Genomic DNA, 13,171 nt, shown 5'->3' on the forward strand with positions numbered 1-13,171 from the left:
ATTATTGCGAAGGTATATAGATGAGGCATTCGGGACAAAGCATTAGCTCCCTAGTTGTGTTTCCCTAGTTAGTATTGAACTTCAAATTGAATCCGAGCAGTTTGCTGATCCAATATTGTTGCTCTGACATTTGGATTATTTGATCGGTGAGTTTGCGAAGGCTTCGATGGTTAGTTCTGATGATAAACTTGTTCTCAAGTAAATATTGCCTCCATTTGGTTATTGCTTGTGTAATAGCAAACATTTCTCATGCATATGTAGAAGCCGTCTGTAATCTTGGTGTCAATTTGTGACTATGATACGCAATTAGGCGGCTTTGTTGAGATAAGATAGCCCCAATTCCTCAGCCAGAGGCGTCGGTCTCTACCACGAATGGTTGGGAAAAATCTGGAAGCTTTAGCAGTGGTGCTTGTACTAGGCTCATCTGTAGCGGCGGAAAAGCATGCTCGGCTGCCTCGGTCCAAATAAATTCTCCTTTGTGAAGGAGATGAGTTGACGCTAAGGCGATTTGGCCATAGCCTTTGATAAATCTGCAATAATACCCCAATATTAAACCCAAAAACCCTCTTACTTCTTTTTGATTTTTGAGAATTGGCCAAGCTGAAACTACAATTACTTTTGCTTGATCGAAAGAGAGCCCTTTTCCAGAAATAACATGCCCCAAACATTCAATCTCAATTTTACCAAAAGAACACTTGCTCATTTTTGCATAGAGTTGATGTTGTCGTAGGGTCTCAAGTGCAAGGTGAAGATATTGTAGTTGTTTTTCCCAATTTGTGTTGTATATTAGTAGATCATCAAAGAAGACAAGCACACATCGACGCAAGTAAGGGAGAAAGATTTGATTCATGGTTGCTTGGAATGTTGAATGTGCATTAGTGAGTCCGAAGGGCATTACGAGGAATTCGTAATGTCCGTTGTGTGTACGAAAGGTGGTCTTTTCTATGTCTTCCGGTCTTACATGAATTTGGTGGTATCCTACAACGAAGGTCCATCTTTGAGAAGAAATAGGCGCCATAAAGCTCATCGAATAGTTCATCGGCAATAGGTATATAGGAAAGTGATCTCTGATTGTTATGGCGTTGAGCGTGCAGTAATCCACATAGAATTTCTAGGTCCCATCTTTTTTTTTAACGAGCAACACGATGAAGAGAAAGGACTAATGCTTGGTCTTATTATGCCGCTGCTTAACATTTCGATGACTCGTCATTTGATTTCCTCTTTCTAAAGTGAGGATAACGATGTGGGCGAACGTTCATCGGTTGGTCCCCTTTCTGTAAATGGATCACATGATTGTTGGCCCATTCTGGTGGAAGTCTTGTTGGTTCTTTAAAAACTTCAGAATATAGGTCTAGTAGTGCTTGTAGGTCCAATTGATTTGTGGGCATTATGGGCCGACTATTTGAGACCAGCTCCAATCGTAATAGGATCATCAAGTTACAGGGCCGAACAAGCATTGCACAACCCATGGTATTGTAATTGTATTGGAACGTGCTCCGTGGTCCCATGTAACAGGATCGTTTGATCTATATCTTGGAATTGCAAGGTCATCTGACGATAATAAAAATTGATGGGCCTGAGTTCTGCCATCCACTGCACCCCTATTATGACATTTACTTCTGATACTAGCAACACATATGCATCAAGATTAGTAGTGTAATTTTGCAATTTGATGGGAATCCCTCACACTAACCCTTCGCATGCTAATTTGTTTCCATCACCAATCAATACTGAAATGCTGCGTGCTGGCTCCACCGTTAGATCTAGGTGTTTTGCCACTTCACTTCTAATGAAATTATGAGTGCTGCCCCTGTCAACGAGCACTTGAACTGGTTGACCCTCAATGAAACCTGTTAAGTGTAATGTGATTGTAGAATCAATGCCCATGAGAGAAAACATCTCTTGGACTGGCTGGTACGCTTAGTTTGGCTCGCTTCCTGTCATACCAGATTGATGTGATTCCATGGTTCCTTTTGTTTCATCGTCTTCTTCATACTCAAGTAGGAAAAGCTGTTTGTTTTTACATTGGTGCCCTGAAGAGTATTTTCCTCGCAGATGTAATATAAGCCTCTTGTCTAGTTGAGCCTGTATCTTTGCAAGAGTTAATTTCTTGTAAGGTACATTGATAGGTGGTGCCGGTAGTGCTGGGATTTTTGGTGAGTTGGTTGTTGATGATGGCAAGAAGGATGGAGTGATTCTGGTTGCCAAGGGTGTGGGTCGCATGAAATTCTTCTTAGTCTCATTGATTTTTTGTTCTTGTATTCAAGCTAGCATCATTGCATCAATTAGCTCTGTTGGTTTGAATGCCTTGACTTTGCTACAGATTTTAGATCTGAGACTGGAGATGAAACAAATGACCAGGAAGTAGACTGGTAAACTATCTATCGATTTTCAAGAGCTTCGAACTGAGCTTGATAGTCGGTGACAATAGTTGTCTGCATCAGTTTGGATAAAGAAGCACTCGGATCTCAAGTGCTCTGGTGAAGGCTAACTAGGTAGAAAAGAGTTTCATCTTGCTCACCCATTGGAAACATTGGAGAGCCTAATCCTTCCATATGAATTGATGCCAGATTGAGCATTGTTGATCCTCTGATATCCCATGGATATCAAATAACTCATTGGCGCAAAAAATCCATTCGATTGAATCTGTTCCATCAAATTTCGGAAAATCTACTCCTATTGATCTCGCATGGATAGAATTGGAACTATTGGAGGTTCCTGGAGACGATCCTAAGATCCCTTTGTTATTTGAAGTTGGAGATCCCAACGAATTTCTTCCGTCCATGGCTATTAATTTGGTCGTTATCTCAGCCAACATAACATGTTGCTCAGCCAGCGTGTTCCGCTGTTCCGCTATAGCTTCCTAGAGGGAACCAATCTTACTAGCGTGGTCGGTAGATGCTGAACTCAGCTGTCAGCAGTAATTCTTCAGCTTGTCAACCTCTGGTTCCTTCAGCCATGGGCATCCGGTAGGTTGGACCAAATGTTACATTCTTTGAGTAAGGTGTGGAGAAAAGGATGAATTAGAAAAGAGGAAGGGAGTTAGCAGAAGATTGAAAAATCAGAAATAGGACTTCAATTCATTCATACCCATCTCTTTGCATTCACTTACATTTAAAGACTTCTAGACCTTGTGGTTTGTTATATCAGATCTGATCATAGGCAATCATGTCCCTTCATAGCTAACAACCTGAGAGTATTCTAGAAGGCATAATCCTTCATAAAGGCGGGAAGCTTGCTTGGTCGATTGGATCAACGTGGCGGGACAGGTGGAGCTATGGTGGTAAGTTGCTGGCTTTCGTTGGGAAGCTGACGTGTAACATATAGATACAAAACTAGGTTGGCAGCTGATCTGTTCTTGACTACTTTGGTGAAGAACTGGTCCATAACTTTCTGTTATTTTTGAAGTAGATAATTTGCATCTAGCATCTAGCATCGTGAACAAATAACTTTAATTGATGATAAAATTTTGGGTTTCATGATGAGCATTTTGGCGTTGGATGTGAAATTGCTTGCCATGTAAAGGAGGAGGAGTTGAGGTTGCATAGCTTGTATTTTTCTGTATTTTTTTCTTTCTAGGTATATATCCACGGGAGGGAACACAATGAAGAAGCAACCTGATCAGGTGGTAAGAATTCGTGCATAATTGTGTTGCCCTAGTGGATGCTTTGGTCAGGATCAAAGGGTATTTTGGTGGCTTCCATTGCATTCTTTTAGGCATGCTTTTCCTAGCAATAATTTAGATGGTGCAATATATTCATGAGAAAATTTTTTTTCCAGAAAGTTTAGATATGTTTTCGTTGTCCTTCAATTCAAGTACATTTCCAATTTGTGAACAGCGTTAGCTAGCATTGATCAAACCTTATCTTTTAACCCAATTAACATACGATTGCCAAGGTGACCAAGTTGAGAGCAATGGTTAGATTTGGTTGGGTTTGCCCCCACCCTCTCCCCCATTGCCTTTCTTACCTAGGCACTGTGATTTTTGAACATCTTCAGATTTTTTTAACACTATTGTGCAATAAAATCCTGTTGCTTGTGTTGCTTTGTAGCTACAGATTTGATGCATGGGGGTAGCATTAGCATCTGAAAATCCATTGCTATAGGTTTGTCGCCAAAAATCCTCAGCTATACATCCATGGCAATAGAGTATGCTTCACCTATGGTTTTTTCTCTATAGCTAGCGGCAGAAATAATTAGTGACCTCACTTCAAACAATGGATAAAAAAACTGCAAGTTGCATCAATATATATTAGATCCTACATACCCAGCACAGACGACAATTATTTAATTTCTTCCTCTCATACAGTGTACACCAAAATTTGCTTAGGTAATGAACCTAATTGTTAGATGGTTTTGATAATCGTAATACTTCAACACACCTAATTCTTGGGGAGTACTGTTCAATTCTTAATTAAGTTTTCTGAAGATCAAGAAGAAACAAGCACGTTAAGTTCATAGAAGTATTTTCATGTTATGCCATTTTTATCTCCATGATACTTATATCATATTCAACAATATCTGCAAAATATTTGCATGATGTATGACTGATACTTGTCGTTCATAAATTCATCAAGGATAACGAGCCGGCCTCAAACCATGGTTGACTCGGAGTACATAGGACCAAGGGGCTAGACCAGAGTGCCTCCAGAGGTTATCACCAAACTAATGGGTCAAATCCATAAAACCCGATCCCTTTTGGTCAAGCGAGGGTCCATAGGAAGGGAAGTCAAGAATCCGGCCAGAGCAGAAGTGGTCAAGGATATCTTTTGTACACAACGCCAGTTGGATCCCACAAAGCAAACTTTGCCCCTAAGGAAAGCCCTTTATAATGGTACCTATTAGTAGATATGGTGAGGTGACATTCTCTTCTATCTTTCTTGGGAAGGTACAAAGTTCTCAAGTTTGGCCTCGGCTATAGTGCTTACTCTAGTCTTTAATAGGACACAATGAAGCTTCCATTCTTGTGACCAAGTTTTAAAGTATCCCACGATACTATATGATACTAGCCGATACGTATCCATATTTAACCCAAGTGATACGATACATTTCGATACGTCTCTCTATTGAATTACGGTAAAATACATTAGCCAGAGCAATACAATACTCGACATGGGGACGATACGTCTCTTAAAAGACCTGACCGATACGATATTCGATACCGATACTTTAAACCTTGTTTATGATCTGGCACCCCCAGTAATGGATCTACACCACGTGGACAATCCAATGGTTACGAAGAGTCAAGTTTCACTATAAATGCCCCAAATGGTAATGCTCGTTTACTCTCATAACTATCTCTTAGATTTTTGGCTCATGCAGTTCTAAACCCATCTTTAGGGTGTTGCTATACTCAAATTTGACTTGACCTTCAGAGGCAGCTATCCGACCACTCAAGTCAGCCCGTACTCATCCTTCTTTTTGGATAGGAAAGCAAGTTCAACCGGATTCAAGTGTGGTTTGTTCAAGGTGTCAAATTTGGGCGCAACAATTTGCGTCAAATGCCTAATTTGCCCTAGTCTTATTGCTAACAATATACTTATGATGAAATGGTTTGACTTGGTTGACCTATTTATTCCGTTGGTGTGATGCCCCGCATCTAATTATATTATTATTCTAATACTGCGTTGGTATGCCCCAATATTATGGTTAATTAAATAATTAGTGTCATTTGGACTGAATCAAAATGCATTTATGTCCATCGGTCTTTCATATGGAGGAATTAGACTGAACTCAAGACGGGAAATGACCAGCATATCTACTCCTAGAAGTACTAGGAAGTCAACCTCGACATAGACCCCATAGGTGGACCCCCCAAGGTGGGCCCACAATTTGCTGACTAAGACCCATTGAGATTTTATTGTATAAATGATATTATGTATATATCAAAATGCCTTGGGTTAGAAAGGAGGTGAATTGGTGAAGTGAAGTTTATGAAATAAAAAGAATTAAAAAGAGAGAGAGAGAAAAGGAGGCCTTTGGTCACAAGGAGATGAGTGGGAAAGCAAGTGGTGACACTTAAAAGGTTTGGAAGAGTAACTGGTGAGACTTAGAGGAATGGGAGAGCAATTGGTGACGTTTAGAACAATGGAGAGCTTGTGGTGACACTAGTAAATAAATGTCACCAAAACTTATAAATAAAATAATAAATAAGTAACATAATAATAAAATAAGTGAACTATAGGGATGAGGTGGTGGAAAAAAAAATGGTGAAGGAAGGAGGTGGTGGCGCCTCACCACCACCCACCATCGTCTCATGCCTTCCCTACCACCAACATGGGTTAAATGAGAATAAATAAATCCAATATTTTACTTATAAAAATGGAATACCGGGGAGGGGGTTTTAGCATGGAGAAAGAAAGAGAAGAGAGAGAAAGAGGAGTAAAGAGAGAGAGAAAGAGAAGTAAATAGAGGGGGAAGAGAAGAATTCGTTTGGAAGAGAAAGAGAAAAATTGAGAGAGTGAGAGAAGAAGTTGTGGGCTGGAGAGAGAAAGAGAGTGAAGTGCGGAAGTGGTACAAGGATATTGAATCTTCCTTATATTGGGAATTTCAGGGACTTGTTCATATCAAAGCAGACACCCAACAGGTAAAATTTCTCCAAGCTTAGACTGTTCGGAACTCATAGCTTCTTAATTTCCCTGGAAGTTCGACTGGCATATGGAATCCCTAATTCGGAACCGGGTTGTCGACCAGTTCAGTTGTTCTTTCTTTTGATAGAGTTACCCCCACATACATAATCAACTGTAACTTCTTCATTAAGCATTGAAATTGAGAGCTTAAAGATACATTGGAAAGAGAACTCAAAGACCTACATTTCTTATATTTATGAGAAACCTCAGATCTGACCAGAAAGTAGTCAAAAGAGCCAAGGAAGTACTGGAATCTGGCCAATCAGAGTTGGTTTTGAGTTGTACCGTATAAATCGGCCCTATACTATGATTGCACATGTCTTATTATAAATAGAATAAGTTTTGGTATTATTGGAAATATAGAGGTAAAACAGAAATTTTTTAGCAAAGGCATCTGATTTGAAAAGACAAGAACCAAACGGTGTATATGTGAGTATTATGATCCAATCCATGCTATGTACAATTTTACTATATCTTTAACCATCATGACTCATTTGAAAGATTTATGCATTTTGATGTATATAACCAATACAATAATATTTTATTGAATAATTAATTGATTCAATAGATGATTATTCTATGCATGATTAATGTGCATACATGTAGATGTTTTACAATTTTTGTTAATAATCTAGTGGATTTATTTAATTATGGATTATTCATTATCCTTGCATTTTAAACCATTAAAGGAAAAGTTTAATTAATGCAAGATTGAAATGGAATAAAAGATATCGTGCTGACGAACACTGTCCTATTATAAGTCCTGTTAGGCATTATGATCAAAATTAAAGTGAAAAGATATGGTCTACGCCGATGATAGTAGCCTATGAGTTGTACATGGCCTTGTGCCCAAAGAATGTAACCACTTCTACACCATTTTGGTGGTATTGCAACTGCAGTGGTTTAGAGAGATGTGCCTACTCAATAGATATTCTTAGGCTTATGATTGTAATGGAAGAGAAAGAGAAAATAAAATATTTGAAAGAGCTTGAATATTTTATTCTTAGAAATGTTTTCAGAACATGTGTTTTAAGAATGATTGTTTTTATCGCAACACATGCATTAACAAGTATTAAAGAGACTGAAATTATTTGAAGCAAATGCATGTTTTTTTTTTAATATATTACATAATCGTATTAAAATATTGACTGAGCTAATGTTGCTCATACCCCATTACCACATATAGACAGACAATCAAAGGGACAAAGCTAAGGGCATAGTGATCAAAGAGCAGAATTGAGATCCCGCGGTCTCTTTTGATAATACTAGCTATTTCAGTTCATAGAGAAGAGTTGTATCCAAGTATTTTAATGGTTTGTATAAAATAATATATGTTCAATTCAATAGCTAATGTGGTTTTGAAATATAGATGATTGTACTTATTGGTACATATAATTAGAATTTGTAGTTGTCATTAGATGATCTATTTCTATGTTTTCCACTTTTGATAAATTGTATTTTCGTTGTTCTACCATGAAATTTAATTATGTTACTAAGAAAGAATGGTTAAGGAAGAGGTAACTATGGAAATCTAGATGGATACATTAACATTTTCGTTGATGTATGGAAATCTAGATGGATTCCTGGTTTACTTGGCTTTAAAATTCAATCTCAAAAGCCTTTTGGAGTTGAGGTATCTAGGGTCTCAGATCTGATAAATAATGGAGAACCTACCTGGAATCATGGTCTACTTAATCAATTATTCTCTCCAAGAGAAGTGGAAGCTATCTTGAATATCAGATTAAGGAGATTCTTTCTAGGGATAAATTAATATGGGGTGGATCAAAGAATAGTCACTTCTCAGTTAAAAGCTCTTATCATCTTTTGTCTAATTAGAGAGATGACCAAATGAGTCTTGAAGCATCATCATCCAGACAACATTATTGGACACAAATTAATTCCCAGGGATGGATGACCATATGGAAAGTAAATGCCTACCAATGGTTAAAGCTTTCATTTGGAAAGCAGCAAATTAAGGTATCCCTACTGCAGATAATCTTCTGAGGTGACAAATCATGGTGGACCCTAGGTGTAAAAGATGTGAGTGTGAAACAACTGATCATATGCTTTTTGATTGTCCATATGTGAGAGCTATCTGGTTTGGATGTAATTTGGATGCAGTTAATTATTAGGGGCAATCAACTAGCAAGCTTACCAGCCCTTCTTAATGGGTGGCGATTACTTACTCTCTCTAATCGTTCGGTAGAGGAGGATTTGTTGGGTTTGGCATTTATGGTTTGTTGGTCCATCTGGCTTGCACGCAATGAATTGATTTTTAGGGGAAATAATTTGGACCCAGGTATAGTTGTGGAAAAAGCTCTGAAGGCTCATACAGAGTTTACTAATGCTCAAATCAAGAACTCTCCAGGCTGCCATCTGCAACTAGACTGAGATGTCAGTATTGGACTTTCCCTCCTGCTGGTCAGCTGAAATTGAACTGTGACTTTTCTTGGCTTTCCAAAGAATCTCGTGGGGGTTGTGGTTGCATTGTTCGTGATTCTAGCGGTGCCCCACTGCTGGCTCTATCAATCCCATGTCAGTCTCATTCAGTTTTGGTGGGCGAAGCCACTGTTGTTTTAGAAGGTTTGTTAGCTATGATGGAAGGTGGTTTTTGTGAGGTGATTGTTGAGACAGACAACTTGTCTCTTGCTCGTATGGTTAATCAGGAAATCCTCCTACTTCTTGAAGTGGACCCACTCATTGAAGACATTCAATATATTTGCTCTCTTCGGATGGATTTTGTGGTTAGATCTATTTCTAGGGATGCTAATTCAGTTGCTCATTCCCTAGCTAGGATGGCCGTGTCTTTGGCAAACAAGACCGTTTGGCCTATTTCCTCTCCCTGGCTTCTTGATCTTTGTAATCAGGCTGTCTAGGTGTTTGTTTGCCCGATTGTTTAATGATTTTAATGAATCTGTTTTTTACCAAAAAAAAAAAAACACGATCATGTCACCCAGTAGGTTTTAGTAACAGTTGGGTTTTACTTTATATGCCTCACATTCATTGTCAGTATTATGATAATTGGGGTTTTCAACTTAAAGTTTTGGTTGAGAGTTTGTAATGCTATATTTGAGTATTTCAGGAGATCTCCATCGTAATCCTCCTGTAGCGTATCACATTGATATGTGAACTATATTATCTCTTTTATTATATTGATCTTTCTCGTTGGGAAGGGGGAAAAAGGGGGGGGGGGGGGGGGGGGGGGAAGGTGATCTATAACTTGCAATTGATCATTCAAGATTGGACCTTTTGGTTGTCAGTTGAATTATAATCTTCCAGAGCATGCTAATTGTCAAGAAATGCATGTATTTCTTTCCTTCTAAAGTGTGCTTAGACTCTACTTTATCAGTAGCTACAAGCCCAAACTTATGATGGTGAAGAACAAAACGGTTCCATGCATTCACCGATGAATATCATATCCAGGTTCAAACTTTGATTAAGTGATACATTTTTCCATTAAAAGAATTACTATCAGAAACTACTATGCTCAAGTTTGGAAATCATAGATCAATGGGATGATGTTCTATAACTTGGATAACAAAGCATGCTGGTTTTTTTATCCTGATATAGGGCATTAATATTCTAAAGCAAGATGCCTCAAGTTATTGGATAATAAATGATATTATTTGCATAAGTAAAAACTGTTTTATGCACTTGTGCATGGTAGAAGAATTACTGGTACATGGTACCACTAATTTATGAGCATCATATATAACAAGTGTAATACCAGCACTAGTATAAAATAAAATAAAAACTACTAACACATATTTGGATTTAGCAAGCTTAAAGTCTCCAAGCAACAATTTTTCAGAAACAAGATTGACATTGAAGATCCAACATAGATGCATACTACCATCAACAGTGACACCATAAATTTGCAGTTTGTCTCTAATGAAATTGAAGTTGTTAAGACTCAGAACCCTTCTGCATTCTTGAACCAAATCTTAAGCAATCAACTCTCCCAGCAATTTCTCCTCAAAAGGAAGGAGAGAAAGAGGGAGAGAGAGAGAGAGAGACAGAAAAGAAATCTAACAAATACACTGCATGGGACCTCCTAGAAGGGTGACACGCCAACATTTGTGGAAGAGAAAAACCCATCTTTCATGATAACATCACCTCCTTCCTTCACATGCCAAAACACAGAATTAAAACGATTGAGATGGGTTGTGGTACTGAGAACAGCAATACAAGTAAAAGTGCGTAGCAGTACCTGTTGGTGCACGTTAGTCTTCTTCACAGTCTGGTCTGGCAGAAGACCAAAGTGAATGTGCGGGAAGTGGGCCCACTGAAACACATTTTGCAAAAACAAACAAATTGGAAGTAACCACAGATCAAGAACAGCCAAGAAGAAGAGAAGAAAGAAAAAGATTAATTGAAACCCTAGTTTCGAAGTAAAGATGGAAATTTAAGGAGATGGGAAATTAACCCTAGAATCTTCTTGGATCTTACGTTCTTTGCAGCTGCACTGAAGGCTTCTCTGTGGCTTATATCAGGATTTCCAGCCTTGATGCGTTGGATCTCGTCCCTGCAGAAGGGCAGATAGATTGATAGATGCATGTCAAAGCTCATCCATGTGCTACCCAAAGTAACATAGATTTTAATGCAGAAAAAATGGTTTGAATGTTTCTGTCTTTATTTTTAATATAAATATAAATATAAATGTTCCACACTTGTCATTATTACTCACTTGATGAATCGGTTGTAGGCAGATGGGACTCTCTGTCGCTTCTCCGGAGCTGGTCAGACAATGGCAGAACAGAAAAACAAATTTAATAACACTTCGCTGACTTTCTCAGAATTCTACTTGTAACCTACTTCCCCATCATCACTTCATCATCACCTCTATTTATCTCGTTTCCCTCTGAAAATATATAAGAAGATAAAAATTCGTCTTATATGGTGTGTCTGTTATCTGTATTTCCGGACGAAAAAAGAGAAGGTGATGAAATCTCAGTTATTCTGAAAAGGGCTTTTAATTATATGGTTAACTAACAGCAGTGAAAAAGATATGAACCCTAATTCAGATAAATTCAACCAAAGAGAACTTCATTAAAAGCTCTACTTGGGAAGGTTGTTCAAGTCGTTGTTATTCATATATGATCGTGCCTACTCGATGTGGAATTATTGATCCTACCTTAAATCTCAATATCTCAAATGGGTTTTTGGGTTCAAGTTGAAGAAATTGCAGCAATGTTTTTAGGGTTCGCATTATGCTCAACAAATACATGAATTTGGTTTCTCCTCCCCCCCCCCCCCCAAAAAAAAAAAAAATCCAGGCTAGAAAAGTTAGAGATTTGAATTTTTGAAGGTGTCAGCATAAATATCATGCATTTCCCAAAGTTATATTCTTATTGATGCTCTATCGAAAGGTTGGCCTTGTAGACCTAGATTAATAATTGCAAAGGAGAAGAAGAAAAATGAAAGAGAAAATGGGTTTGCTATATCCGAGCGAAGCAAATACAGAAAGGAAAGAAAAAAAAAAAACAGCCATCTGAGATTATGGTTTTGAGAGTGATACCAGACCCTGCATGAGATCAAAAGTGAAGAAAGTGAAGCTAGCAACTTACGTCTATTAACAACAGGAGGTCGAGGGAGCTCATCTGCAACTCCACGACCTGAGACCCGATGGTCCATTGGGTTAGGTTGATCCACCAGAAGGTTTGGTTGTGGGCTTGGGATCTCTTCCTGCAACACAGCCATGAAATATCAAAACTCAAGACCATGAGTTCGAGTAGTATTGACAGAATCACTTAACTACTATATATACAGTGTTTTGGTATACCAGAAGATTGTGAGAAGAAGAGAAGAAAGCATGACCGAGGTGAAGCTGACTTGCAGGAAGGAGTAAGCTACCCATGTTGACAGAAAGTAGGTTGGTGCAGTGACCGCATCGAACGGTAACATTCTTGAACAAGCTGCTGCAAGGAACGCTCACCTGCAGCCATGAAATTGAGAAACTTTCTTACATGTAAGAGATGAAGAAGAATAAGAAGAAAGAAGCCTAATAATCTAATTTGGAAAACACCCTAATATCAGGAGGAACGATACCGCGAGAACGGTGTCACAGAGCGTGCAATGGACGTAACAGAGCTGCTCGGAAGGAGAGAGGTGGTCCAGTGTAAAGGTTGAAGAGGATGACATTTTAGTTTTCTCCCTGATTGGATTGACTGATTTGACTGATTGATTGATAGGGTGACTTTTGATTGATTGATTGACAGATGAACTGCTTTGGATATGCTCTTCTAGTTACAGGAAAAGAGAGAAAGCAAAGAGGGAAGAGAACTGGGGAGAGAAGAGGAGCGGTTGGAGGAAGAAAAGCAGAAGGAGAAAGTGTGAAGAAGAAGAGCTACAAATAGAACCACACCGATAGACTGATATAGGAACCCAGAAAGAAAGAAAGAAAAGTTTCTCTTTTTTATTTCTTGTTTCCTTATCTGATTTAAAAAAAAAAATTTCACTTCTATTCAGATAGCTTAAACATCGAGGTGTATGCAAGGTTCGAAAATTCGATTTAATTTCGGGTGTCGGTGGTCAGCGAAACC

General features: G+C 38.5%; 1 protein-coding gene across 1 annotated transcript; it reads right to left on the bottom strand.

The window, feature by feature from the left end:
* Nucleotides 1–10,490: 10,490 nt before the first annotated feature.
* On the bottom strand, nt 10,491–12,926 carry LOC149029569 (protein YABBY 4-like). The gene is made up of 7 exons (XM_089151011.1): nt 12,678–12,926; nt 12,412–12,564; nt 12,197–12,314; nt 11,317–11,365; nt 11,079–11,154; nt 10,840–10,914; nt 10,491–10,752 (listed from the first exon to the last, which is right to left on the bottom strand). Exons 1-7 carry the CDS (start codon nt 12,768–12,770, stop codon nt 10,684–10,686), a joined length of 633 nt encoding a protein of 210 aa, XP_089007137.1. The 5' UTR covers nt 12,771–12,926; the 3' UTR covers nt 10,491–10,683.
* Nucleotides 12,927–13,171: the final 245 nt, after the last annotated feature.

Source organism: Hakea prostrata, chromosome 1 (assembly GCF_041222555.1).
Source record: "Hakea prostrata isolate BN-2017 chromosome 1, UWA_Hpros_2, whole genome shotgun sequence".
Classification (NCBI taxonomy): Eukaryota; Viridiplantae; Streptophyta; class Magnoliopsida; order Proteales; family Proteaceae; genus Hakea; species Hakea prostrata.

Excerpts from the sequence above, each read along its gene's own strand:
- LOC149029569 (XM_089151011.1), bottom strand. The coding sequence starts at position 12,770 with ATGTCATCCTCTTCAACCTTTACACTGGACCACCTCTCTCCTTCCGAG. Across the intron at positions 11,155-11,316 it reads GCCTACAACCGATTCATCAA|GGACGAGATCCAACGCATCA; the intron begins GTGAGTAATAAT and ends GCCCTTCTGCAG. Across the intron at positions 10,753-10,839 it reads AGACTAACGTGCACCAACAG|GAAGGAGGTGATGTTATCAT; the intron begins GTACTGCTACGC and ends TGGCATGTGAAG.